This window comes from Melanotaenia boesemani, chromosome 4 (assembly GCF_017639745.1).
Source record: "Melanotaenia boesemani isolate fMelBoe1 chromosome 4, fMelBoe1.pri, whole genome shotgun sequence".
NCBI lineage: Eukaryota > Metazoa > Chordata > Actinopteri > Atheriniformes > Melanotaeniidae > Melanotaenia > Melanotaenia boesemani.
Genome location: NC_055685.1, coordinates 16,291,542 through 16,314,091, shown reverse-complemented (window position 1 = coordinate 16,314,091; position 22,550 = coordinate 16,291,542). Strand labels below are relative to the sequence as shown.

Here is a 22,550-nt window from a genome sequence, read left to right as displayed (position 1 = left end):
TAGGAAAGGGCTTTAGTTCTCATTGTGCTGCTTGTTGATGCCCCTTTGCTTAATGGTTTTGCAGAGACAGAAGCATCGTACAGCAGCTGTAATCATACTTCATGTGACACAGAGGTGAGCGCAGCTTGATTTAATTAATTAAATCATATGATCTCCAAAAGTAACTGTGAGAGGCACAACATTCTGTTGTGAGACAAAGGGGGCAATTACATTTACATATAGTGTTTTTTTTGTTTTTCTTTTAGTTTTTACATTTTTGAATTTTTCAAGTTTTCTTTTTATTTCATCTAAATAATTTGGACTACTTTGCGTAGGTCCGAAAAGCCCCCAAAACATGCCCATTCAAATTAAGGATTGTAAAGCAACAAAACACCAAGGGTGGGAAGGCTGAGTATTTCGTCAAAGCACTCAAGGCAGTCATAAGTTTAAATGGTTTTAATTAGATAAAGGGGGTCCTTTAAAAAAAAAACTTTATAAATATACAAATATTTCTTAAAAAAATCACTTTCTCCATGGGAAAGAAGGACTTTCATTATTTTTTTTACGATAAGTCAGTTTGTTTGCAATAGCTGAAAGCAGCATGGTTTGGGTAATGGTTGATGTTAATTAAAAAACAACATAAGACAGGCCAAAGGTTAGGAGCAAGTCAGATCCCACAGAGTCAAGCAGTGCATTCAACTTAAATGTTTCACAGCTCATAAAAACCCGAGAACTGCAGGAATGTCTACACCTGCAGAGTGGTTACATGAATACCTGGAACATAACCTTGGGGAAAAATACTAAAAGTGTCAGGACTGACAGAGTCAGGTGCAGAGGGCCTCTTCACATTCTGCCCTGCAGAAACACAGCTTCTTCTTGTTCATTTCAGCTGCAAAGACAATTTTTGTCATTCTTTAACATTCCATAAGTAGTCGGAAGGAATAAGGTGTCAAGACAACAAAAGAAAAGAAAAAGAATTAAAAAATAAAAACAACTTTTAAATATTTATACTGTAGATGGGGGAAATCTCCCGACAACACAGTATGACCTTCATACTGTGCACAAAACATATTCTCACCTCCATCCTCTGACATATGTGTAACTAATGACACCCCCCCCTAATAAAATAAAAATAAAACAGTTGGCAGTTCAAGTACTCATCCACAGTGAAAGCCCAACTCACGCTGCCAATAAAAGAGCTCTGCCCTATGCTGTATTTGGTAAGAGATTTTAAAAGTACTTCAGCAAACGATAGACCAAGTGCAGATAAATTACTTTTTTTAATTAAAATATTGAATAATTTTATCCTCCCTTGTTATAACAGAACACTTGTGTGGTTACTTATGGCAAACAAACAAACAAACAAATAAATAAATATATTTAAAGAAAGCCAGCATATATTATTAATTTATTACACACAAAAGTGAATGCTACCATTTGTTTATTTGCTGGACCAACAAACTCTTTAAGGGGAAAGGAGCACATCCCAGCCCACTCAGGAAGGGAGGCTGGGTCATTACTGGAAAAGGCCACTCAGAGTTGATGCAAAAATAGATGCTTACATTTACTTCTATTGTAAATTTAGTCTGTAGTTTGAAGGAAAGAATCTGATAAGGTCTGGAACATGCAACTAGCAAACATGTAGAGTGCTGCACTTCTGTCCATCATCAGAAATATAAATATATATATATATATATATATATATATATATATACACACACGCATATATATATTGATGTAAGGATGTAACAAAACCAAGTGAAAAGAAATGCTACTGTACATGTGCTGGAAATGGAAGTGTGGATAATACGATGAGGGGAAAAATGAATTCATAGAAAAAGCTATAGGTGATTCAACTTTTATTGAACTGTAACTCATGAAAATTTGATGCCCTGATAATTGGACTGTGCCAAGGCCTTTGTTGCTTGCTGTGGAGTAAGAGCTGTGTTTGCCTGGTTGCCATCAAATCCAAGGAGTGTGGATCTCAAAGTCTGCCATGAGTGTGCCTAATCTCCATTCTTGTGATGGAAAAGGTTATGAGGTGTAGTGAGAGGTTCAATTTCAGATTTTGTAGATTGTTCTATTGCAAGAAGGCTTTCAGAGCACATTTAAGCTGTTGGTAGCGGAGTGTGATGCAGCTGGACTTTACTTAAAAACGTCAGGTTATGGGTTTGTAATAGAGGGAGATTGTATGGGTGGAGAGTAGTAGTATCATAGTTTATTGTTAGCCTCCAAACTAAGAGATAAGAAGCATTTACACTAACTGCATCATGTGTGCATCCCGTCTGCTTGCCTACAGCTGTGATGCTTATTTCTACGGTGTATTGTCTGATCAGGGAAGCAGTTCTGATCAAATTTCACAGTTGAAACATTTGTTATTTATTCCGTTGTTCTCATATCTGTAAAAAAAAAGACGCCTTTCACCACAGTTTTAGTTTATACGCAAAATGTCAGACTTACAAAAGAAGCTCATTTTAGCTGCTTGTATTCACAATCCAATTTCATTGGTCAGCATGCAACCCTGAAATAGACTACAGAGTTTGAGAAATCAATGGGTCAACAACTGTGATGCAAAATGATTTAGGAAACCAGCACTAGTTTGGTGTTTTTGCTGACAATGCTTTTGGAAAGTAAAAAAATGAGCAGTTAAAAACATGGTGAAAAAATGGTAGGGAACCTGGTAAAATCCTTAAAGGCTCCACACACTGTAATCTGGATTATCTTTAGGACTGGAGAACATTGGCCCCAAGAGTATCTCCATCATACCTTGCTAGTGTTACATAATCAATCTTACATAACACTGTTGTCTTGTAGAACTCAACCATTTCAAGTGGTTTTAGCAGCCGTCTACCTTGTTTTGATTCTTAAGCTATTACACTACCATTAGTCAACATAGCAACAGAGTAAACAAAATTTAAGTGCACAGTCTTTTATTTCATTGTGTGGGGCTTTATGTTTTTTTTTTTTTACTCAAACAACATCATACAAGCAACAAGATATTCATAATTTTTGGATCTCTGTGAGACCACACACTGTATGCCACATTACCAATAGTCCATAGTGGTTTATTTCTGTTCCTGTAACCAGGATGGAGGAACAGAAATGAACATCTATGCACAGAGAAGCCTGTTTTCAGGCACTGACATAACTGAAAATGTCAGGGACAGATCCTGCTGAGTAGGTGATGTGACACTGCTGCTTCAAATTGTCACTGGTGCTGATAAGAGACACGAGGAGAACAAAAAAGAAGTGACAAGACAGATTAAGACTATGTCACAAAGAAACACAGTGAAAATAAGTGTGAAAAGGGAAGCTGGAGGTGTGAGGACAAACTTAAAAAATAAAAAACCACAAAGAGATCGAAAGAAAGGAGAGGCAGTATTACCCAGACAGGAAGCTAACAAGATCAAAAACAGCATATTTAAAAGCAGAACCTTAGAGAGCCGACACTGAACAGAGGTGCAGTGAGCAGTTACAAACCTCTTGGGGAAGGTGAACTTGACTGCATTCTGGATGAAGCCGTAGCAACAAGGACTAATAACAAAGGCGGATCTTGCCTGGATGCAGTGCTCCAAAACCATATCTGTTGCAATGCCACATGCATGGAGGGCAACCTGGGTTGAAACAGGCAGAGACAACCCCAAAAATGTGTTAGTTTAAACCAATAAACCCTACGTGTTCTTAAAAACACTCCTTAACAACAAGAATGAAATTGAGAGCTCTTCAGAACATGCACTTAATACCATTGATTACTTCAGTTAAATACATCTCTACTTGCAAAGGTGCAGACTCTGGAAGCAAAAGCAAACAAAATGGATTAGTTCTTTAGAAGTGGAGGCACGAATGCACCAGGATTCCCATCGAGTGGATAAACCGAGCATGGTGATAAACACCAACCTATACATTAGTGATGCTATGTTTTCGTAGCAGATGGTGATAAGGGACTAAAATAACCAATGTGATAGTCTTGTTTTCCTGCAGAGTATGTCTGCAAAACTACTTTACAGCTCTTTAAAAATAATGAGTTTAATATTTGAAGTCTAGTGGTGGAAATAGATGATTTCCTCTCAAGCGAAAAATGGTTAAATAGATTCTCTGTTAATGGTCCAAATAAAATGCATTAACAACAGCCTGATGTGACAGTAGCTACTGAAATTAACCCCATGCAAAGCAAACCACCACCTCAACCTCTCCTAGTTTTTCAAGAAGTTGTCACTTGGCATCTGTGAGTCTCAAACAACTGTATGTTGCCTTGACAACAGTACCAAAGCAAAGGAGTTTAGAGTTGATCAAGGCAGGTTTATGCCAAATGCTGGGAGTTGTACTAATGGAGAAGAGAAGATACAGACACTTTGACATGAAGTAACTGGAATGTCTAGACAGGCTCTGTAACGCTCAGTGTAAGCTACACATCTGCATGTGTCCTCTCACCAAATGTACCTGAAGATATGTTAAGAACTCAATATAATGATTAGTGAAACACTAAAAATCCAAACAAAATTCAAACTGAACAACTTTTCCCCTTCTTGAAGTCAGGTGGCCCGATGTCATCAGACAGGACAAAAGATAAAACTGAATACAAGGTATGCAAAGGCTGCTTCACCACAAGTGCTGCGAGTTTAAACCCGCTGCCAGCCTGTAAGAGCAGACGCTGCCAAGGATTATGAACACCTCAACATAATTAGCCCAAATAAATGAAGTTGACTAAAAATGGGACCATGTATAATACATGAAGGGTTTAAAATCGCCATGATTGGTGGATCCTTCCGGTTATCGTTGACATGCAGGAGGAGGCTTATCCAAAATGTCTAGCAGTGCAGAAAAAGACAAACATAAGCACGTATTTCATATGTGAATTAATCTTATAACTTTGTATGTAAAAAGAATTAATAACTGTGTACAAGCTCTCGGGCTAGGCTACTAAAAACGTCCCCATGTGTTGTGGGACTGCGTGTTTTGTTTTGTTGTTTTTTTTTTTCTTGCCAAGTGGAACAGGTCTCAGTGGAGTTATGATGCTGGAACAAAAGCTCCTTCTTATTACAGCAGGTACTTATATAGATATAATCCTATTTGCCCCATTGAAAGTTTAAGTGAAGCCACTTGTACAGCTCGCTCTTCTATAAGTGGGCTTCCACACACAACAAGAAAAGATTGACCTTTTTAATGTGCTTGGAGGGAAACACCAGTCTGAGACAAACTAACTGCAACCTTCACGAGGAAAATCCCAGTAAGCTCTGTATAGAAATAGAAGTTTAGAAAGCCTACATGAGGTAAGAAGAAAAGATTTCAATCACTGGTTTTATTATGTTTTTTGTATGCAGATTCTAACATGGACAGATTAGGAGCTATTTGCTCTGGATTAGAAGTAATTGTCAGTTTGAAGAGTCAAGAGCTGTCTGGAGACGAAGGTGGGCGTTATAACCAGAACTCATAATTGTTATTGAAAGCCACTCAATGCTTAAGTGTTGTGAAGAGGCTTTTTTTCTGTTTTCATAGCTAGTTGTGTGCAAAATAAATATATATACTAAGAAACAGCATTTGCTTAACATAATCAAAGCAACAAGATAACTTAAAATTCATCACAAGCACTTACCAGAAATTTAAATGTTTATTATCTTTCCAAACATGTCTCCCACCACTAGCATAAGAGCATAAAGTAAAACCAAATTCATCATTGGATGGAGGATACTCACAGAAAAACATGAACAAATTAGGATTTTACATTCCTCCCTAAGGAGAACCTTTGACCCTGACATTACTGTTTTCAGTGCTTCTCTGGTTAAAACTGAATTTTGGCTTTCGAGAGACACACTGATAGAGAGAAGTGAAGGGCACTAAAAGGGTTCTGATTAAAAGCTTCACTTCAGTACACGAAAAGCCATCTTCATTAAAGTAATTACAAGCTGGCATTTGCAGTTTCTTTAAAATAAAAAGAGTAGCAAATGACTGTGTGATATGTGGTTCGGCTCTTTTTAAATATAAAAACATCTGACGACACCTTACAATGAAACTGGGATTATGAAAGAATAAGATGTCACACATTGTTTATGCTGTGGTAATTAAGCACCTAACTCTAAATAATAATGACCATTATTATAACTAGATTCATTTTATTTATATAAAAGGTAACTTTAAATAGACAGTGTGATGGAAAATTATCTGTAATCTTATGGACAAAAATGTTTATTGTTCTGCCATTTTTCCCCTCAACACACTGTAGGGTGTACTGTTATCATGTGGCAACCAAGAAATGTGTAGTAAAAAGGAACAAATTGTATAAAACTTTGGGACGTTGTTTATGCACATTTTGCACTCTTTGCATGCAAATTTGCACACAAGAGGTTTGAATAATTAATGGTATTTATTGAACAATTTAACGATCCAATTAAACACAGCTGCTGCGTATGGATGGGAAGCGGCCTGTGAAGGACAGAGGTGGTAGTGAAGTGTCCATGGTGTGAGACAGTAAGAGGTGAAGGTAATAGTGAAATGCTTCCCCGTGGGCCAGAACACCACTTAAAGGTTCTGTGAGAGGGGCTTTGAGAAAGGTGTGTGATGGGTGAGATGCATCTGGGTTGGTAAATGTCTGAACATAGGTTTTAGGCTTATGCTATAGTTTTGTAAATATAATTATTTATCATTGTGTTTGTTTTAAATATATTTGATAACAGAAAATATTAAGATTTTATGTGAAGGATTTTTTTGTTAGATGGGAAAGAGCTCTGTTGAAGGGACACAGTTTAGCCCAATCAGTATCAGAGTAGATAAAGGCTGCCATTTTGTTTGTTTGGGGTAGGCTGCTGGTGGAGGAGCTGCCCCAAAACCCTGCTGTGTTCTCATGTGTGACACATGTTGGGAAAACAGTGTTTTGTACCGAATTACACCATGTTGGCGTTGCCATTTCCAGCTGCTCACACAGGTCATGTTATCATAGGCACATACTGCAAATTGCAATAAACTGAACATGTCTCACCTGGATAAATCTGAAAAGACCCTGGGGCACCGTATGGCCTTTAGAGAAACACTGAGAGGACCCGCTAGAGCTGTGGATATCAACTTGTCACTTTGAGGTAAAAGACACCTTTTTTCAAGCTATTCTACATTAATAAAACAATGTCTTGAATATTGTTTTACATTTCTGCCTAAATATACTCTATGGAACCTTCTATTATGGAAATTGGACTAAGGTCACATCATAAAATTACATATTAAACTAAATCTAAGTAATTAAATTCTATATAATTTTGGAGATAATAATGTGACAATTTTAATTAAACAATGCACACTCCCAGTGCTCAGTGCCAAACCCACACAATTCCATTCGCACCCAGAAGCAAAAAGGAAGCACACACAAGTCCCAAGACGAAGCCAACCATTTTTATTTCAGCTATTTATTTCTAACATGTCAAACAAGCATGCTAATGTTGCCTTTATCCTGAGGCTGTGTGTGTTTGTGTGCGTGTGTGTGCAGCCATTTTGCCTTTAGGTGGGAAAAATTTTACATTTGCTTTCAGATTCCATTTGCAGTTTATTTAAGTCTTTGACAGTTAGGTTACCTGGAATCGTTACTACATTGTCTACAGAATCCGAGAACCACTACAGAATATGCAACAAGCATGTTTGTCAAAGCTGTGACTAGTTACACTCACCCCAACATGAAACGGTCCCGTGAAATAATCCAAATTGGCCTGAATGAAGCAGATGTTTTTCAGACCAAGCTCAGTGCTGCGACTCTGGGCCCTGACCAAGGACTCCTCCTTGTTTTCTATGAGGATGATCTTGAATAAGAAAATAAATAAAGAAAAAAAGAAAAACCTCACACTTGCAGATTTTAAGAGACCTATAATGCACATCAATGTTTATTATTGCATTTAATTAAACAGAAATATTAATTAAACAGATATGATAATGAGCCTACTTTTAAATAAAAGACAAGGCCTCTAGAATAGAGGACCACTCAGTCACTGTTTAATAATTATTACCATGTTATTTACACATATTAGTCTTAGTCTGTAAAATGCTACAAGATGCGAAAACAAAAACTTTTCTTAAACCAGCCAGGGCAAACATCTCCAAACACACTTTACCTGGCAATGTGGAAGTGTGTGAGCCAGAACAATCCCAACATGGCCCTGAGAGATGGTATAAAGAAAATAAGAAAGGAAATAAAAATACAGAACAAGACCATAATATCAAAAGATAGCATCAGCAGAGGCATGATTAGTGCTGCTTTTTCTAAGGACCTTTTAAAAACATGCAGCAGTGTACTGCTCTGAGAGGGTATTTTCATTAATGTAATGACTAGTCCATCTGAGTGCAAAGGCCAACAGCAAAATGCATTTAACTGGGAAAGAAAAATGAGAGAGAATATAAGGACTTGTTCCTTTTGAGTTGGTTGCTAACAGAGCAGCCATCTAATGCAGCCACGGTCAGATTGAGCAATAATGGCAAATGCAATGCTGGACTGATGGATGGATATTAGTACCGTTCCGCTGCAGAAATCCACAACCGTGTTTCCTGGCCTGGCTAGCTCTGTAACCATGGCAACCAAGTTATTCAGCTGTTGCATCTTCCTGACTGCTCGGATATTTGACATTTTGCCTGCCAAGAAAAGAAGGAGAAGGAAAAAAAATCTTATTGCATTTGAGAATAATTTGGAAAGCAACAATATTTAGAAGCCAACTCATGTGAAAATGTTGTTAAGGAATAAAAAGAGGAATGTAAAGGGACTTTTGTTAGGATAATAAAAGGCTACTTTCTAGCTTGTTTGGCTCCAGTCAAGATTAACATTACAATATAAAAGCTCTGACTTAAGAAAACTTGTTAAAAGTCAAACAACACATTTTTCATCAGTATAATGTCTTTCCTTCCTCATCTGTATAAGTGCTCTTCCCCCCCCAAAAAGGCTCAGATCATGATTCACAACCAATGATTTCATGTAATAGTTATAGCACAAAGATGAAAAGGCCTCCGTTCTCTCATCAGTGTGAGTCTGGCCAATTGCAAATGAGGGTGTGCAAACAATCTCTCATGATAAAAAAAAAATGGGTCTCTGAGCCAAAATCAAGTATATCTTTATAACAAAACTTTCCACTGTTTTTTGTAGCAGTATGAACTCCATTAACTCAAAGTGTATTGCAGCCTCTGGTGCAACATGTTGGTAGTGAGCTGTTGGCGTGCAGAGCAGAAGAAATTTTTGGTCCATAAATTTGGAGTGATGGGGTTTTCATTTAGCCCTGAGTCACAGGCTCATTTTCAGACAGATGGAATAGCAAAAAAAATATTATTCCATTACTTTCACGCTCACACCGCTTTATGTGAGACATCAGGAGAGCAGACATGTAAGAACAGATTTCTAGACTTTAGCCTCTCCCACCGAGTAGTCACTGAGCTGATGTCATTGCAGGTTTAGCACAATCAATCAATCAATCAATCAATCAATCAATCAATCAATCAATAAATAAGATATATTTCAATACAGTGCAGCTGCAAGGTACTGAGCCTGCTATTCATTCAGATGAATAATTTATTTGGGCTCAGTCACTTCTATGTCCAAGTGAAGCCTTGTTTAAGGGGCTTTAAAATGCCCTCACACACATTTAGGCCATTTTCATACAGACATCAGAGATGTCCAGGAGAAAATCAGAAAAATTTGGTCTGGACTTGCTGTTCACACAAGGACCGCTCAGCAGGAAGCTGTGAGGGAGGATTTATGGGCGAACAGCTGCCTAGATCGTACAGGAGGCAGCACATGATGCAGAAATTATCCTGTGAAGACTGTTGTGTTTTTCTTGTGACAAGTTGGAAACAGCAGATGAGGCTCCTATTTGTGTTATTACAAGAACCACATGTCTGTACGTATGAACAACAGCGAGGAGGAGTGAGCAGGAAACATGCAGGTCCGCAAAAAAGAAAAACACACCACCAACATACATGATGACACACACATAAATGTGCCAAAATATTGCCTGAAAACAATTTCAATAGGAAATGTGATATTAGCTGATGAAGCTGATTTGGGTAGCTCAACAGCTATACACTATCAAAAAGACTTCATTTTAAAAACACGATTACTTCTAAGGGAAATATTTGACTTTTCAGCTGAAAAATATAAAATATGTTTAGGGTCTGCCACTGGTTACATTACAAGATACCTTCCAAAACTCATAATTTAACTCTGGCTGACAGTTAAATCCTGGATTATGTTTTCTGATGAGGTTTTTGAGAGTCAGTCTTTGCATCTATTATTGCTACAACTTCCACATGTAGCAAACACAGTGTGGTCATGACACGAATAAGGTTAGATTAGCGAAAAAAAATGTTTGGTTAGAGTTCACCATGTAGCTGTGACAGCCTTATAATCATGTTTATTAACCATTTACCTTTTTAGCAGCTTGTAGGGGAATTCAGAGCCAATGACTAATTTAAAACCATTTTTATTTAGTCACACAGCTAATCACTTTTTCACCCATGAAACAGTTGCTATAGACTTTTGTGGTCTTTGTGACCTGTAACATCATGGACAGGCAATGGGATTGTCAACAAAAACAAACAAAAGTCTGTCAAATAAAAACAAAGAAAAAAATCTTAGCTAGAGCACAAATATCAAATCGAAGAAGTGTGGTTTGTTCTAAAGACCGTGGTAAAGCAAACCTTTGCCCTTGTGCACAGAAGGCTATAAGAGATGTCAGTTCCAGTGATCCTGCATGCTGATCTGTAGCAGATGTCGGGTTTAGGATCTCAAATTAGCATTTAAGCAAAATTAAAAAATACAGCTAAGGCTAATCAAGGTGATTGAAAATTTTAAGTGTGTTGGTATGACATAATTAATGGACACCTTTTAACTTTATTATGTTAAAGGTTTTGAAAAAAATATCCATGCAGGGCTCTTTTAAGCAGTACAGTTGTTAAGACTTACACTAGGAAAAAAATCGCTATGATCCATGATCTAGCAGCACTAGATCAAAAGTTTGAGAATCATAAAGACTCTTGAGGTATATCCTCCATGGATAATGCACATCATTAATACCTTTATCAAATTCCACAACAGCAGAGTAAAACCAGCATTTGGAAACATATTTGGATCAACAAGAATCCATAAAATCTATGCTGCAGCGAGATATTTCCTTGTGGAGCAAAACACCTCATGGCATAGCTCTGGTGACGCTAGTGTCTTAAAAAGCTAACATTAATCACTGGACTCGCTGGACACAAATGCCAACCTGCTTAGAATGCCTCAAAGGTTTCTGGGACACAAACAATTAGAATGAACACCAAGGACACTAGAGGGTAAAATAGTTTTAGATGGTGGCTTTAAGATCAGGAAACAAAAGATGGTCAAGCAAAGCGGCAGTGCAGCTTATTTTGATACAGGTAGCTGGTGTACATCACCTTCACCTTTTTAACCTTCAAATACAAAACAAATCCAATCCAGCTGCTCTGTCTCTATCAAACCTAGCATTGTCCTTGGAACACAGAAGCACAATTATAGACGAAGGACATCAGATCAGGCTCACTTTTAAATGGATGGTTTCCCTACCCACTGAGCAAAATAACACCATGTACAAAATTCTGACAATAAGCTATGATGGGAAACTCACAAACACATCAATTAATGATGAAAAGACTCACTGTGCCTGAAAAAGCTTGTTAGGCTGAAACATAACTGTTTTCACATGATAAGTTGTTCACCACGGTTTTTATAACAGAGCTATTAGCTAAAAATCTTTCTCCATTTCTTTCCCTCATGCACAACTTCTGTCATTCAGTTTATTTATAAACTGAAAACAGCAACCATAAATATGTCTGCAACTGTCATTCAGCCCTGCCCAGATGATCCACTGCCAAGAAAAGCCGCTGACAGGTAGATATTAAACAGCATTAGGAAGCATTTATAGAAATACCACTCCAAGGAGGGGAAAAAAAAGACGAAAGAATCAACACTCATGGGGGAAAAAACATTTAATGAGTGGTCTGGAAAACAGATGAATGCCTCATTACCATCAGTGCAATAGACTGCATGACTATGCATGATAAGATATCCTCTCCATATCTCTCACAACCCAACCACAAGCCAACTTCACAAGTTCAATTTCCAAAGCCACCTACTATATGTAGTCTCCTAACTGTGCCAGTAAGTTCACAAATACTCCACATTTTACAGAACAGCTTTGTGGATATTTGCTCTCAAGACACATATGTTTGGTTAATTGTTACGTGAACCATCATGCCAACATTGCACAGCGTTAATCCACACTAATTAAAGGAAACTGGTTCTCATATCACGAGAACATTATTTTCTTCATTTTACAAAGAACAAATCTAAAAACTACATATTTATTGTTATATATTGAAAAGGCCAAAATAACAGATTTTGATCGTGACTTGACTAGAGAAGATATTTATTCATCAGTCATACTGACCCGCTCCAATGCCTTTTCTTGACCAGCAGCACATTCTGCTAACACGTTCCTTTAGTTGCTACGTGATGGAGCTCAGGTGTTTTCACCTCAAAAAAATTTCTTGAGAATGTAAACAGAGCCCATCTGCCATCTCACCATTATAGCTACTGGTTACATGCCAGCCCTGGCTGAAACAGTTTTGGTATCAAAGGTGCATGAGCTGTGAGAGCTCCTGAAACTCAACAAGGAGAAAACATGCCGTGGAAGTGTCATTGGGGGAGACTGAGGATCCATTAGCCTGTGTGCCCTTTACTAAAAGGTGCCTAGGACTGCTGTTGCTGCAGCTGGCAGAGAGCCAACATCTCTCCTTTTGTCCCCTGACGCTGCAGAGCTGCCTGTGGGCTTATCAAACACGTCCATCTCACAGATTAGAATGTAAAGACAACGCTGTGGCACGAGAGGATGCGAAGGATCCTACAGCTTCAATTCTTCAGAGGACAAGCTGGTCTCAAAATCAAATGTAGCCATGACTGGAATGAGAAATCATTGTAAGATAAAAGTATATTAGCTAAATAAATGCTGACTTAATAAATGACATACTGTAAATATGCATGTGTTTTTTGTGGAAATTATGGCACATTTGAAAAATTCTAAAGTTTTTTTTCAACCTTTTTTTATTGTTTTATGCATTTGTCTATATATTTCCTTATTTTATTTTCCTGATTTATTCTTTTTTTTTTTTTACATTCTTAGCATTCATCATTAATGCTCCCTTAACACTGGTCATAATGAGAAAAACCTCAGAAATCTAAATGGCTCCACAATCAGAGCAAACACAAATATTTTCAAGGTTTTTGCTTCTGTAAACAGATTGCATATGTTTTCAACAGCTAGAGCACTTTTCCTTTAAATTAGAAAATTATAGATATACTTCTTTTATTTATCTTAAAAATCACTCAGAAGCCCCAAGAACTTTCTTTGTTGAATTATTCTGTGATTTCAGTGCATGTCTTTTATATGTGTAGCTGCTGTTGCTGCTAACTGAGATGTGAAAATGGTATCAGATGCCAGTGGAGTTTATCAACGCTGACAGAGGCCTGGAAGTGGGGTAAACACTAAAAATAAAGTCTGACTAATTCAGACTTTCTCGATGTGATAGTTGGTTCAATTAACACTAAATCCAAAAACAAAAGTAACAAACAGTCAATAGTGGTGATCAAGCTCTGTGCAACCTCCACTAAAAGGTGTTGTTTGATGCACCTTTTGATTCTTTCTCTGCATTAAAAAAAAGAAGAAAGAAAGCAAAAAAGGAAAACATGCCACCTACTTCAGTCAAGAGCAGCAAGTCTTGAAAGATACTCTCGACGTTTACCTTTTATTTCTAAAGTGACATTTGCATATCCGAGCCCTTAAATTTTAAATGTGATATTCAAGAGGTGCATTTAGATCTGATGCTGCAAAATAATTAAAAATGAAGGAAGAGCATCTCAGTTTTTGGATACAATCACAATGAAATTAACTTCACTGATTAAATATTCTCAGCGATACAAACAGTCTAACCCAGGGATGGGCAAAGTCGGTCCTTAATGGCCACAGTCCAGCAGGTTTTGTTTGTTGCAGACTTCTGTTCACTGGATTTTATTTTAGGCTGCGCTTTTGTTCAGATTGAGTTTCCTGTGTTTGTATTGCTTCCTGTTTTATTAATTTAGTTTTTCAGTCTGACCACTGGCTGCAATATCTTTAATGCAAAACAAGAACGATCATAACTGTACATCACTGACAGAATGCATGCATGTTCCTGAGGCAATATGATACATTAGGGTTGTGCAATATATCGAGATTTTCACATATATTGAGACTTTATCACATGCGATATAGAATAAAGTAATATTGTTTGTATCAAGATAGCTTTTTCTGAGTTAGAGGTATCTTGTGTTTTTGCATTTTACACAACTGTATTTCTGTTATGGCCATTGAAAAGTAGTTTTCATTCATTTTGGTTTAAGAGCATTTAATTTAGTATGCAGCTACTTTAATTTTAAGTCAGTTGCTTTAATGCACATGTGCTGCTGATCCTTAACAAAAGTGTATAGCACTAAAGGCTGTAAATTTGAGCCTTCTTTGGTTGCTTGACCAAAAAATACATAAATAAATAATATTGCGATACATATTCTATATCCTGATTCAGGCAAAAAATATTGAGATATGGTTCATATCGCCCAGCGATATGATACATACTACTATAGTTTGTTACTGTAACTGCATGCTATTAATAACATTTGGCTCAACAAGTTGGGAAGTATAGCATATTCCCTCCTTTAGCATCTATATTGCTCAACATCAGGAACAGAATTAATCAAAGGGCAGTGCTTTACAGCCAATCTTAATCTGAAACTGAATGCAACTTTTCATTAAGCAGGTTATATTACATCTTCAACAATTGACTTTAACAAAGATGGTCTATTCAGGCTTTAGGCTCAACATACCATGCAAACCCATTATCTCCACTTTGTAATGCAATCCTCTAAGTCAAAGTTCAACTTGTATAAACTAAAGGAGCTCTCAGAGTGAAGTCCTCCACCAAAGCCAGCATCAGTTGGTAGTTTGCAGTTTTGAATGATGGGATTGGAAATGTGTCAAAATTCATTGGGTACCTTCATAGTTCATGGCACCCAAAGTTTTACTAAATTTGACCAGGTAGTGTACCTCCACTGAAAAATAATATGGGACCATTTTGTGAGCTGAAGGACCAACAACATATGACACTGCAAGGCATTCAGAGAGGACTGAGGAGCAGTAGCTAACTAGAATATTGTTGGAATGGCTTAAATTAAAAAAAAAATATATTTTCAACAGTGAAAGCTTAAACTGTTGTCACAATGTCAGGGAAAAATGTTTCTGTTAACAGCAACTCAATGAATCTTTTCAACACATTTGAGACTGAGATGATAAGAAAAAAAATGTGAGGTAATGAAGACAAACGCGTGAGGTAAAAACTCCTCACGGTGCATCCTTGGAATGTCTGTCAAAACATGACCTGACACAGCGGCAGGCGAGAAGTCTGAATAATTACCGAACTTCCAACAGTGCCTCTCACAGGTCATGGCACATATCCAGTTTGTCTGCATGATAATGTTTCAAAATGAACATAAGACCAAACTGAGATTTCTGCCTTTTCTGGTACATAAGAAACATGGTGTCCCAGCTTGTTAAAAGACAGACCAAAGCAAAACCAAATGAGGATCCGGAAGACATAGATTTCTGTTTTACATCAACATTTTTCAAGACAATGGTGTATATTTTGGAATGAAGCTGACCCTGTGATATTTTAACACTGCCTAGCAAACAAAGCAATCTCTCTTGTTTTGGCTGCCATGTCGGCTAAATGTTGACTCACTGTGTGTGTCTGGAGTTGTAATCACTCCACTGTCTGAAGTGGATATTGCCTAAAAAAATGAAGAAGAAAAAGAAAAATATCTTACACTTCAGTGCATTACAGCGTAGGAAGTTTGGAGTATACCCACCCAGTCAATGAAGCTTTATTTCTGACGGCAATGAAAAATAGGGATGCATGCAGGTTTTGTAGAATAATTCAAATGAATTAACTGCTTTGATCCTAAACAGCACATTCACAGCTCAGTTCAGGTGCTGAGAAAACACACCAGTAAATCATGTCCCCACTGTAAACACATGACAGATTTTACATTTTAGGTCCGTAAATTAATCTGTTCTTTCTCAAGGTAAATTATTTCTGACCAGCTGACCCTTTTTAGATTTTATATCTATAGATCAATAATCAATGCCAACATTTCTGTGCAATAAAAAAAAACAATTGACATGGATCTGTTAATGAGGTTTTACTCTGACAAGAGCGTGAATGGCATGCAAATAAACCGCCTTAGCCTATATAATTATATCAAACGTAATATTACCAAAATCTTTGTGTTGACAATGCAAAGATAACGTTGCAAAAAAAAAAAGTAGATGAGTATTCGGCTGTAGATTTGTATGAAGGAAAAAAAAACAAAACTAAAATTCACCTATGAAATATGCTATGTATCCTGCAAACTATTCCTCACAATTGGTTGTTTAAACCAAACCGTTTGCTTTATTCAGTGCACACGCTCAACTCTCTGTTGTCTGCCAGAGCTGTCAGAGTGAGGGAGTTAAGTGGCACGATGCTGGCATCAGTGGAGGGTTGTGTAAATGTCTTTTGGCCTGCCACTTTTGCTAAATCTACCATGCCTGTGGGGCTTTTAGCCTCTTACATTGCAGAGCTAACTCAAATATAAATAAAGGCAACCTGGACTCAAGCCAGGTATCCCTGCTGCTCCTGGTTTTCTTACATAAATGCAGAGTTTGTCAAAGACAGGGTTTTTGCCATTGGGAGACATAACAGGATTCACCTTTTGACTCCGCAAGCTTGTAGAAGTCAACTCCTCAAGGTTCAGGGGGGGATCTTTTCACAACAAAGCCAAGTTTTCACAGATGAACACCATTATTATCTCCATCGTTCTCCAACTCTATCAAAAACAATTTATGCTTGTGATTGAAAAAAAAAACGTAAAATTTATTCCCTCATTATGTTTGCAAATCTATTGGCATGCATTCTTATGAAAGAAAGTGGAGCTAGAGTCGAGGGACTGTAGGTTGGCCACAAACACTGCTCATGCCCTTTGGATAATTAGACCAGGATTTAAATGAATCATTATTCTGTCTCACTGAGCCACCTGCATAATAAAAGAGCCCAAGGTATACACTGTTGTTAAACTCAGTATACTCTGTTTCCACCTCTAACAAAAAAATGGAGAAGAACTTATCAAGCTCATCACTTTAAGAATAAGGGTTATTTATATTTCAACAGATGCGTATGCTCATGAAAAGTAACTTCAATCAGCTCCTGCAAATCTCAGGACTTTTATTTCTGAGTCATCAGTCAACATGTTTCTTGTTAAAATAATCTTCAGATGCAAAAAGAGACAAAACAACTGATAACGAACCCCTAAGCCAAGTAAGCCAACACCATGAGGGTGTAAAATACATGAGGGAAAACTCCACTGCACAACTGAAACACACATGCCAAAGCCCATACATAACCTTGCTTTGAGCCAAATTACATGTGGGTATCAGGGGAGGTCTCTACTGCACGAGGAGCATGTCGACCATTTAAACTGTAACCAAATATGACACATCATCTACTGAAGTTTATCATCTCTACTAAACATCATAAAATAGTTTTGGTCTTTTCTTTGAGCCTCTGCTGACAAAACGCGGAAATCTATGAAGCTGATTTTGTTTATTTTTCGGAAGAGGAAATATAAAGATGACATGTGTGATGATAAGAATAGCAAATGCTTTCATTTACTGTCAGCAGTTTGTGGAGGGAAAAAAAATCACTTTTCTGACAGAACTGTCATCGTAAACTCTGGTTTACTGAAAGAAAAAAAAGGTATCAACAGAAAACCTCAAGGAAAACAAGGAAAGCGACAACACATGAAGCATATTTGACTGATTTCAATCAGACATGTTGTTTGCAGCATCTCCTACACTAGAAAGTAGTTTAGCTCCTTGAAAATTGCAAACCCATAATTAAAGTATATATATATGAAGTATATCTCTATATCTACAGAGCACATTTAAAAACTTCTGGAGTCACAGACAAGAAAACACTCATGTTAAGCTTTGTATATATCAGTATATGTGCTCCCGGTGAAGAATGAATGAAGATGGCACACAGCACAAATAAAAAATGTTTCAGTCTGCCTAAAAAAAAACTATTTTAGTACAAATATGAATTTCCCTTCAGAATGATGCAGCTGTAGATCTAAACTTCTATCAAATCATTGTACAGTATGTCGCGTTATCACATTTAATTATTAAAAATCGGGGCACGACCCGTAAATGCAAAATTGATATAGCTTATATTAATAAATAAATGTTTAACGCACTAGTTGAATTCTCGTTTGAATTAACCTACAGACCACGACCAGCTACGATAACTATTATATAAAATAGATAAGATAATAAATAAAAGAAATGTGTAAATATGATGTTCAACTAAAATTTGCATATTGAGGAAGCGTAAAAATATAGAAAAAAAAGAAGCATAAATTAATTCATCTGTGGTGTTAATTTATGTACAAGGAAGACAGAATTTCTGAGCCCAACTAAACTACATTTGATTAAACACTGATTAAAAAAAATATGTGATGGTTACTGAACTGTTTGAAGACACTCTGTGAAATATAAAAACATCAATTATGGATGCACCTGTCACTGATTTTCCACCACATCTTCGACTTTAGATGTGTAAGTCAGAGCAAGACGGTAATCTTTTCCTCTCCGTTTGCATTTTTTAGTGTATAAGCATCAGCATATTCTTTATAGAAATATCACTTAATACATTAGTTTGTTGCCGACTGCTGCTGCTGAGATTTATTACCTGTTCAAAATGATAGATCTGAAACTTCAACTAGGCAATTAAGAAATGGTATTTTTTGCAGGAGCAAGGGCGGAAATATTGGAGTCAAAAAGAAAAAGAGAACATTCAAAGAAAAGAAAGTATTAAATACACAGAAGACTGCAGGATATTGCACATTCTGGTGGGTGCATTGCATCCTACCCACAAAAGGTAGTGTCTGATCTTTGTAAGTGAAGATCTCAACAAGCCTGATAGAGTCTGAAAATAAATTCAATGCATTGATGAAAGTAAAAGAAACCTTGATTAAAAGAACACCTCACCTCATGAAAGAAACATCTCCCCATCAGTTAGGCATGGATGTTGTTGGCCAAAGAAACAGTTTGTGGAAGCAACACAACACCGATGACCTTATAGCTGGAAAATCATCCTAAACAGAGCTGAAATGTTTTCTTGTGAACTTCACAGTCTCCGACCTAAGCATCGCTGAACATCAGTGGATGGACTTCAAAAGGCACAAGCAAAATAATCAGAATAGGAATCTCAGAACTCTTCGGCTTTTACAATAAGAAAGGGTGGGATATTTTCAAGGAAAAATGAAAATCTATAAGCTGGCAATAAAAGGCATTTCCAAGCTGTGATACTTGCCAAAGGGCTGCTACTGCTGACCGTGCGGGGTGTCTAGCTTTCCTTTGTTGCCGTTTTGAAACCGTAAACAATGGAAAGAATAAAGTTTTTTAAATATCAAAGGAGATTTATCATCTTTCATTTCATGAAATTTTAAAAACTGGGAAATCTTTTTCTTATTAAAGGACAGTTAAAAAGTAGTCAGTCACAATTTATAACATGTAACTTAAAAACAATAGTTCTTAATGGTACTTTATAGTCAAATGAGCAAACACTGCATCTGAACACTTAATATTAAGGTCTGCAGACTAAAATGTAGAATTTAGCCCTTCAGAAGATGGAAAATAACCAGTTCTGATGGGTGTCAACTAACAATGGCCAATGTGGTCAACCAAGGGCTGCACAAATTAAACTGGAGCCAAAAATAAGCAAACCTAATGATAAAACCTGTACAGGTGCAGCCTGTTTATAGTAACATGTCAAGTATAAACGGCTGTAATCGTAAAGATAAATGGGCTCATCATTTGTTAGGCTGCTCAAAATATATATGAAATGGGATATCAGACTCTAATAAACAAAGATAATTCACCACTTCTATTCAACACAATATTTATTTATATTTCAAAGGAATTCAATCTTGAGCTTAATAACATTTAATTTGTCCCTATTTTTCATGGTGTGACAGGCTGGAAAGCATGAGCTGATTTTGAAATAATAAATAATGTCCTTAATAACAACTATTAACTATCATCTATTAACTGCACCTGGAAGTTAATTACAGAATAAAATATTTTCAAATTAAAAGTTCACATTTTTATTTATGTGTTAAAATATAACATGTAGCAGTCTAACTAATATATGGGAAGTTATTTTTATTGTCCATATATTATTTATTTTATTTGCACAGATGTTCTGCACAGATTGAACAGGAAACCTGGAAAATTTCTAATTTGATTACAGACATTAAATAAATGTGTTTGTAACAACATCATAGCAACATGGAGTTAAAACTGAATATTTCACCCACTTCATATAGAATATCACTGCCATTTATCATAAAAGGAGAGGGATTTCGGTTCATCTCGCCCACTTCATCTCAGATTCACTGCTGTCTGCAAATGTCCTGTGCTCCGGTGTTAATCCTTCTCTTGGTTCTAGTGTGAGCTTTATGGGAGATTTCTTTGTTAATGTCATATCTGGCAGGCTAGCGGAATTTCGATAGGGCTGTTTCACAACAATATGAGCAAAAATCCAGGAGAAGTTTAATAAGAAAACAAAAGAAGTGAAATGAGAAAGGCTCACGGCACATTTCTTTGTGCAACAGTGAATCTGTGTTTTAAGTTCAACACCAAAACAGGGTCTGCATGAGCAGAAACCGCTGCTACACTACAAAATGGAATTACATAATCATATTATTCTGCCACAGCTACAATGGAGAAAAGTCAATGACTAAAAAAGCATTAAATCCTTACCAGAAAAAAAGTTATCACAATCAGTTTGTTGCAGCTTTTTAATCATACAAGTTTAAACAGACAACACATCAAACGGTGCTCTAAAAAGCCCTGATGTGAAGAGATCTAGTTTGACGTCCTGCTGCAGGGCAGAAAACACTAATCAGTAATTATGTACTAGTGTTGTGAAATGGTAGAGGAAACACCGTGTAATCCAAACTCACTAAAAGGGTGAGGAAAATTGTCTTCCTGGTCCATACCCACACTGCAACGCCTCAGAAGAGATTATTGAACAAAACAAAACTATGGAGGCAAATGAATATTAATGAAATGGCATTTACAAGGACCTTTAATGGAGGCGGCCAGTGGATCTGCATATAAATGGGCACGACTCAAACATCCCTGCAACTGGTGAAACTCTGCTGTAACCCCAACCCGGGGGAGTCTAGATGTGTTTGAACTTGAATTGTACGAATAAAGTGCCAATTATCCCTATAATTGGAAGTAACAAAGCTGGCAGCCTGTTGTGCTGGGTTCCATGTTTACTGCATATCTTTAAATCTCCAATTTAAAGGCTCTAATGAGTTCAATTAATTGAGAATGAGAGGAGTGATTTGGGAGTCAAAGCCTGCTGTTTGGAGCTGTAATCCCGAAGGAATTAATTAACCAGATGCCAACACACAGTACTGATATCCCCACCAACACACAATATAAAAATGATTAAATTGCATTCATGTATTTGTTTTTAAATGTACCTACCTAAGAACAGAATAAAAATGAGACGTTCGCCTTCAGTTTGATCTGTTTGTTATGAGATTAAACTAAAGGGATAAGCCCTCTAAAAGTCATATGTTTTCAAGTACTTTCACTGTGGGAATAAGCACATTTAAAGAGGATTTTACTCATTTTACTTTTATTTCTACTTTTGTACTAAGCTTAAATCATGTGATCCAGGCAGAACACACCAACAAGATCAAACTACTGCACCTTGGTCAATGAAACAGTCTACGGCAGTAGTACTTAATGTACTCCAAAATGTAAACAGTCAACGGATCCCAGAGAGCCTATAAGGACATTTGTACAGTGGCCCTGAAGTGTCACAAAACAACAACAAAAACCACAACACTACACAATTAACCGCAACACGAATACAAAGGCCACAACACTTGCAACAGCTGCAGCGGAAGTTAGACTTAGTAGGTAAAACACTGATGGTAGATAATGCTTATTAATTCTGGTAAGCGCTATTATAAACGTTGTTAACTGTGAAGTGTAAATAAAGGGTTATTGCATGTTCGAGGTAGTAATGTGGCCATATATAGACACTGCACTGACTGTCTTAGCTGTTGCTGCGATTTAGCCTGTAAGTGTTTGCAATGGATTACTTCAGTTATGGAAAACTGTGAATGCGAAGAAAGCAGACTTTTATTAAATTATTTAGGGTGACCAGACATCCTCTCTTACTCGGACATGTCCTCTTTTTGAGAGCTAAAAACTAAGTCTAATAAGACTGAATGAACTTTAATGAACTGAAGACAAGATTTGTGTTTTGGACTGATAGCTTTGATGGTTTGGAGGAAAAGTTGTTAAGGAGTTTTACATCTGAGTGTCTAGTATCTGGGATAGCTAGAAAATGCAAAAAACCTAATTGTGAAAATCATGGATGAACTACGA

At 36.9% G+C, this 22,550-nt stretch overlaps 1 protein-coding gene across 2 annotated transcripts in view; it reads right to left on the bottom strand.

The window, feature by feature from the left end:
- The window catches only part of gstcd (glutathione S-transferase, C-terminal domain containing), a 49,344-nt gene that overhangs the window by 7,660 nt on the left and 19,134 nt on the right, over window positions 1-22,550 (bottom strand). Inside the window, exons 6-10 of one of the 2 annotated variants that reach the window (XM_041983514.1) lie at window positions 8,465-8,580; window positions 8,067-8,111; window positions 7,629-7,757; window positions 3,460-3,593; window positions 1,929-3,196 (exon numbers count right to left, since the gene is read on the bottom strand). In XM_041983514.1, the coding sequence (XP_041839448.1) occupies window positions 3,112-3,196; window positions 3,460-3,593; window positions 7,629-7,757; window positions 8,067-8,111; window positions 8,465-8,580 (509 nt within the window). In that variant the 3' untranslated portion in view covers window positions 1,929-3,111. Of the gene's footprint in view, window positions 1-1,928; window positions 3,197-3,459; window positions 3,594-7,628; window positions 7,758-8,066; window positions 8,112-8,464; window positions 8,581-22,550 lie in introns of those variants that run through there. The other variant, XM_041983513.1, reaches the window with a different exon arrangement.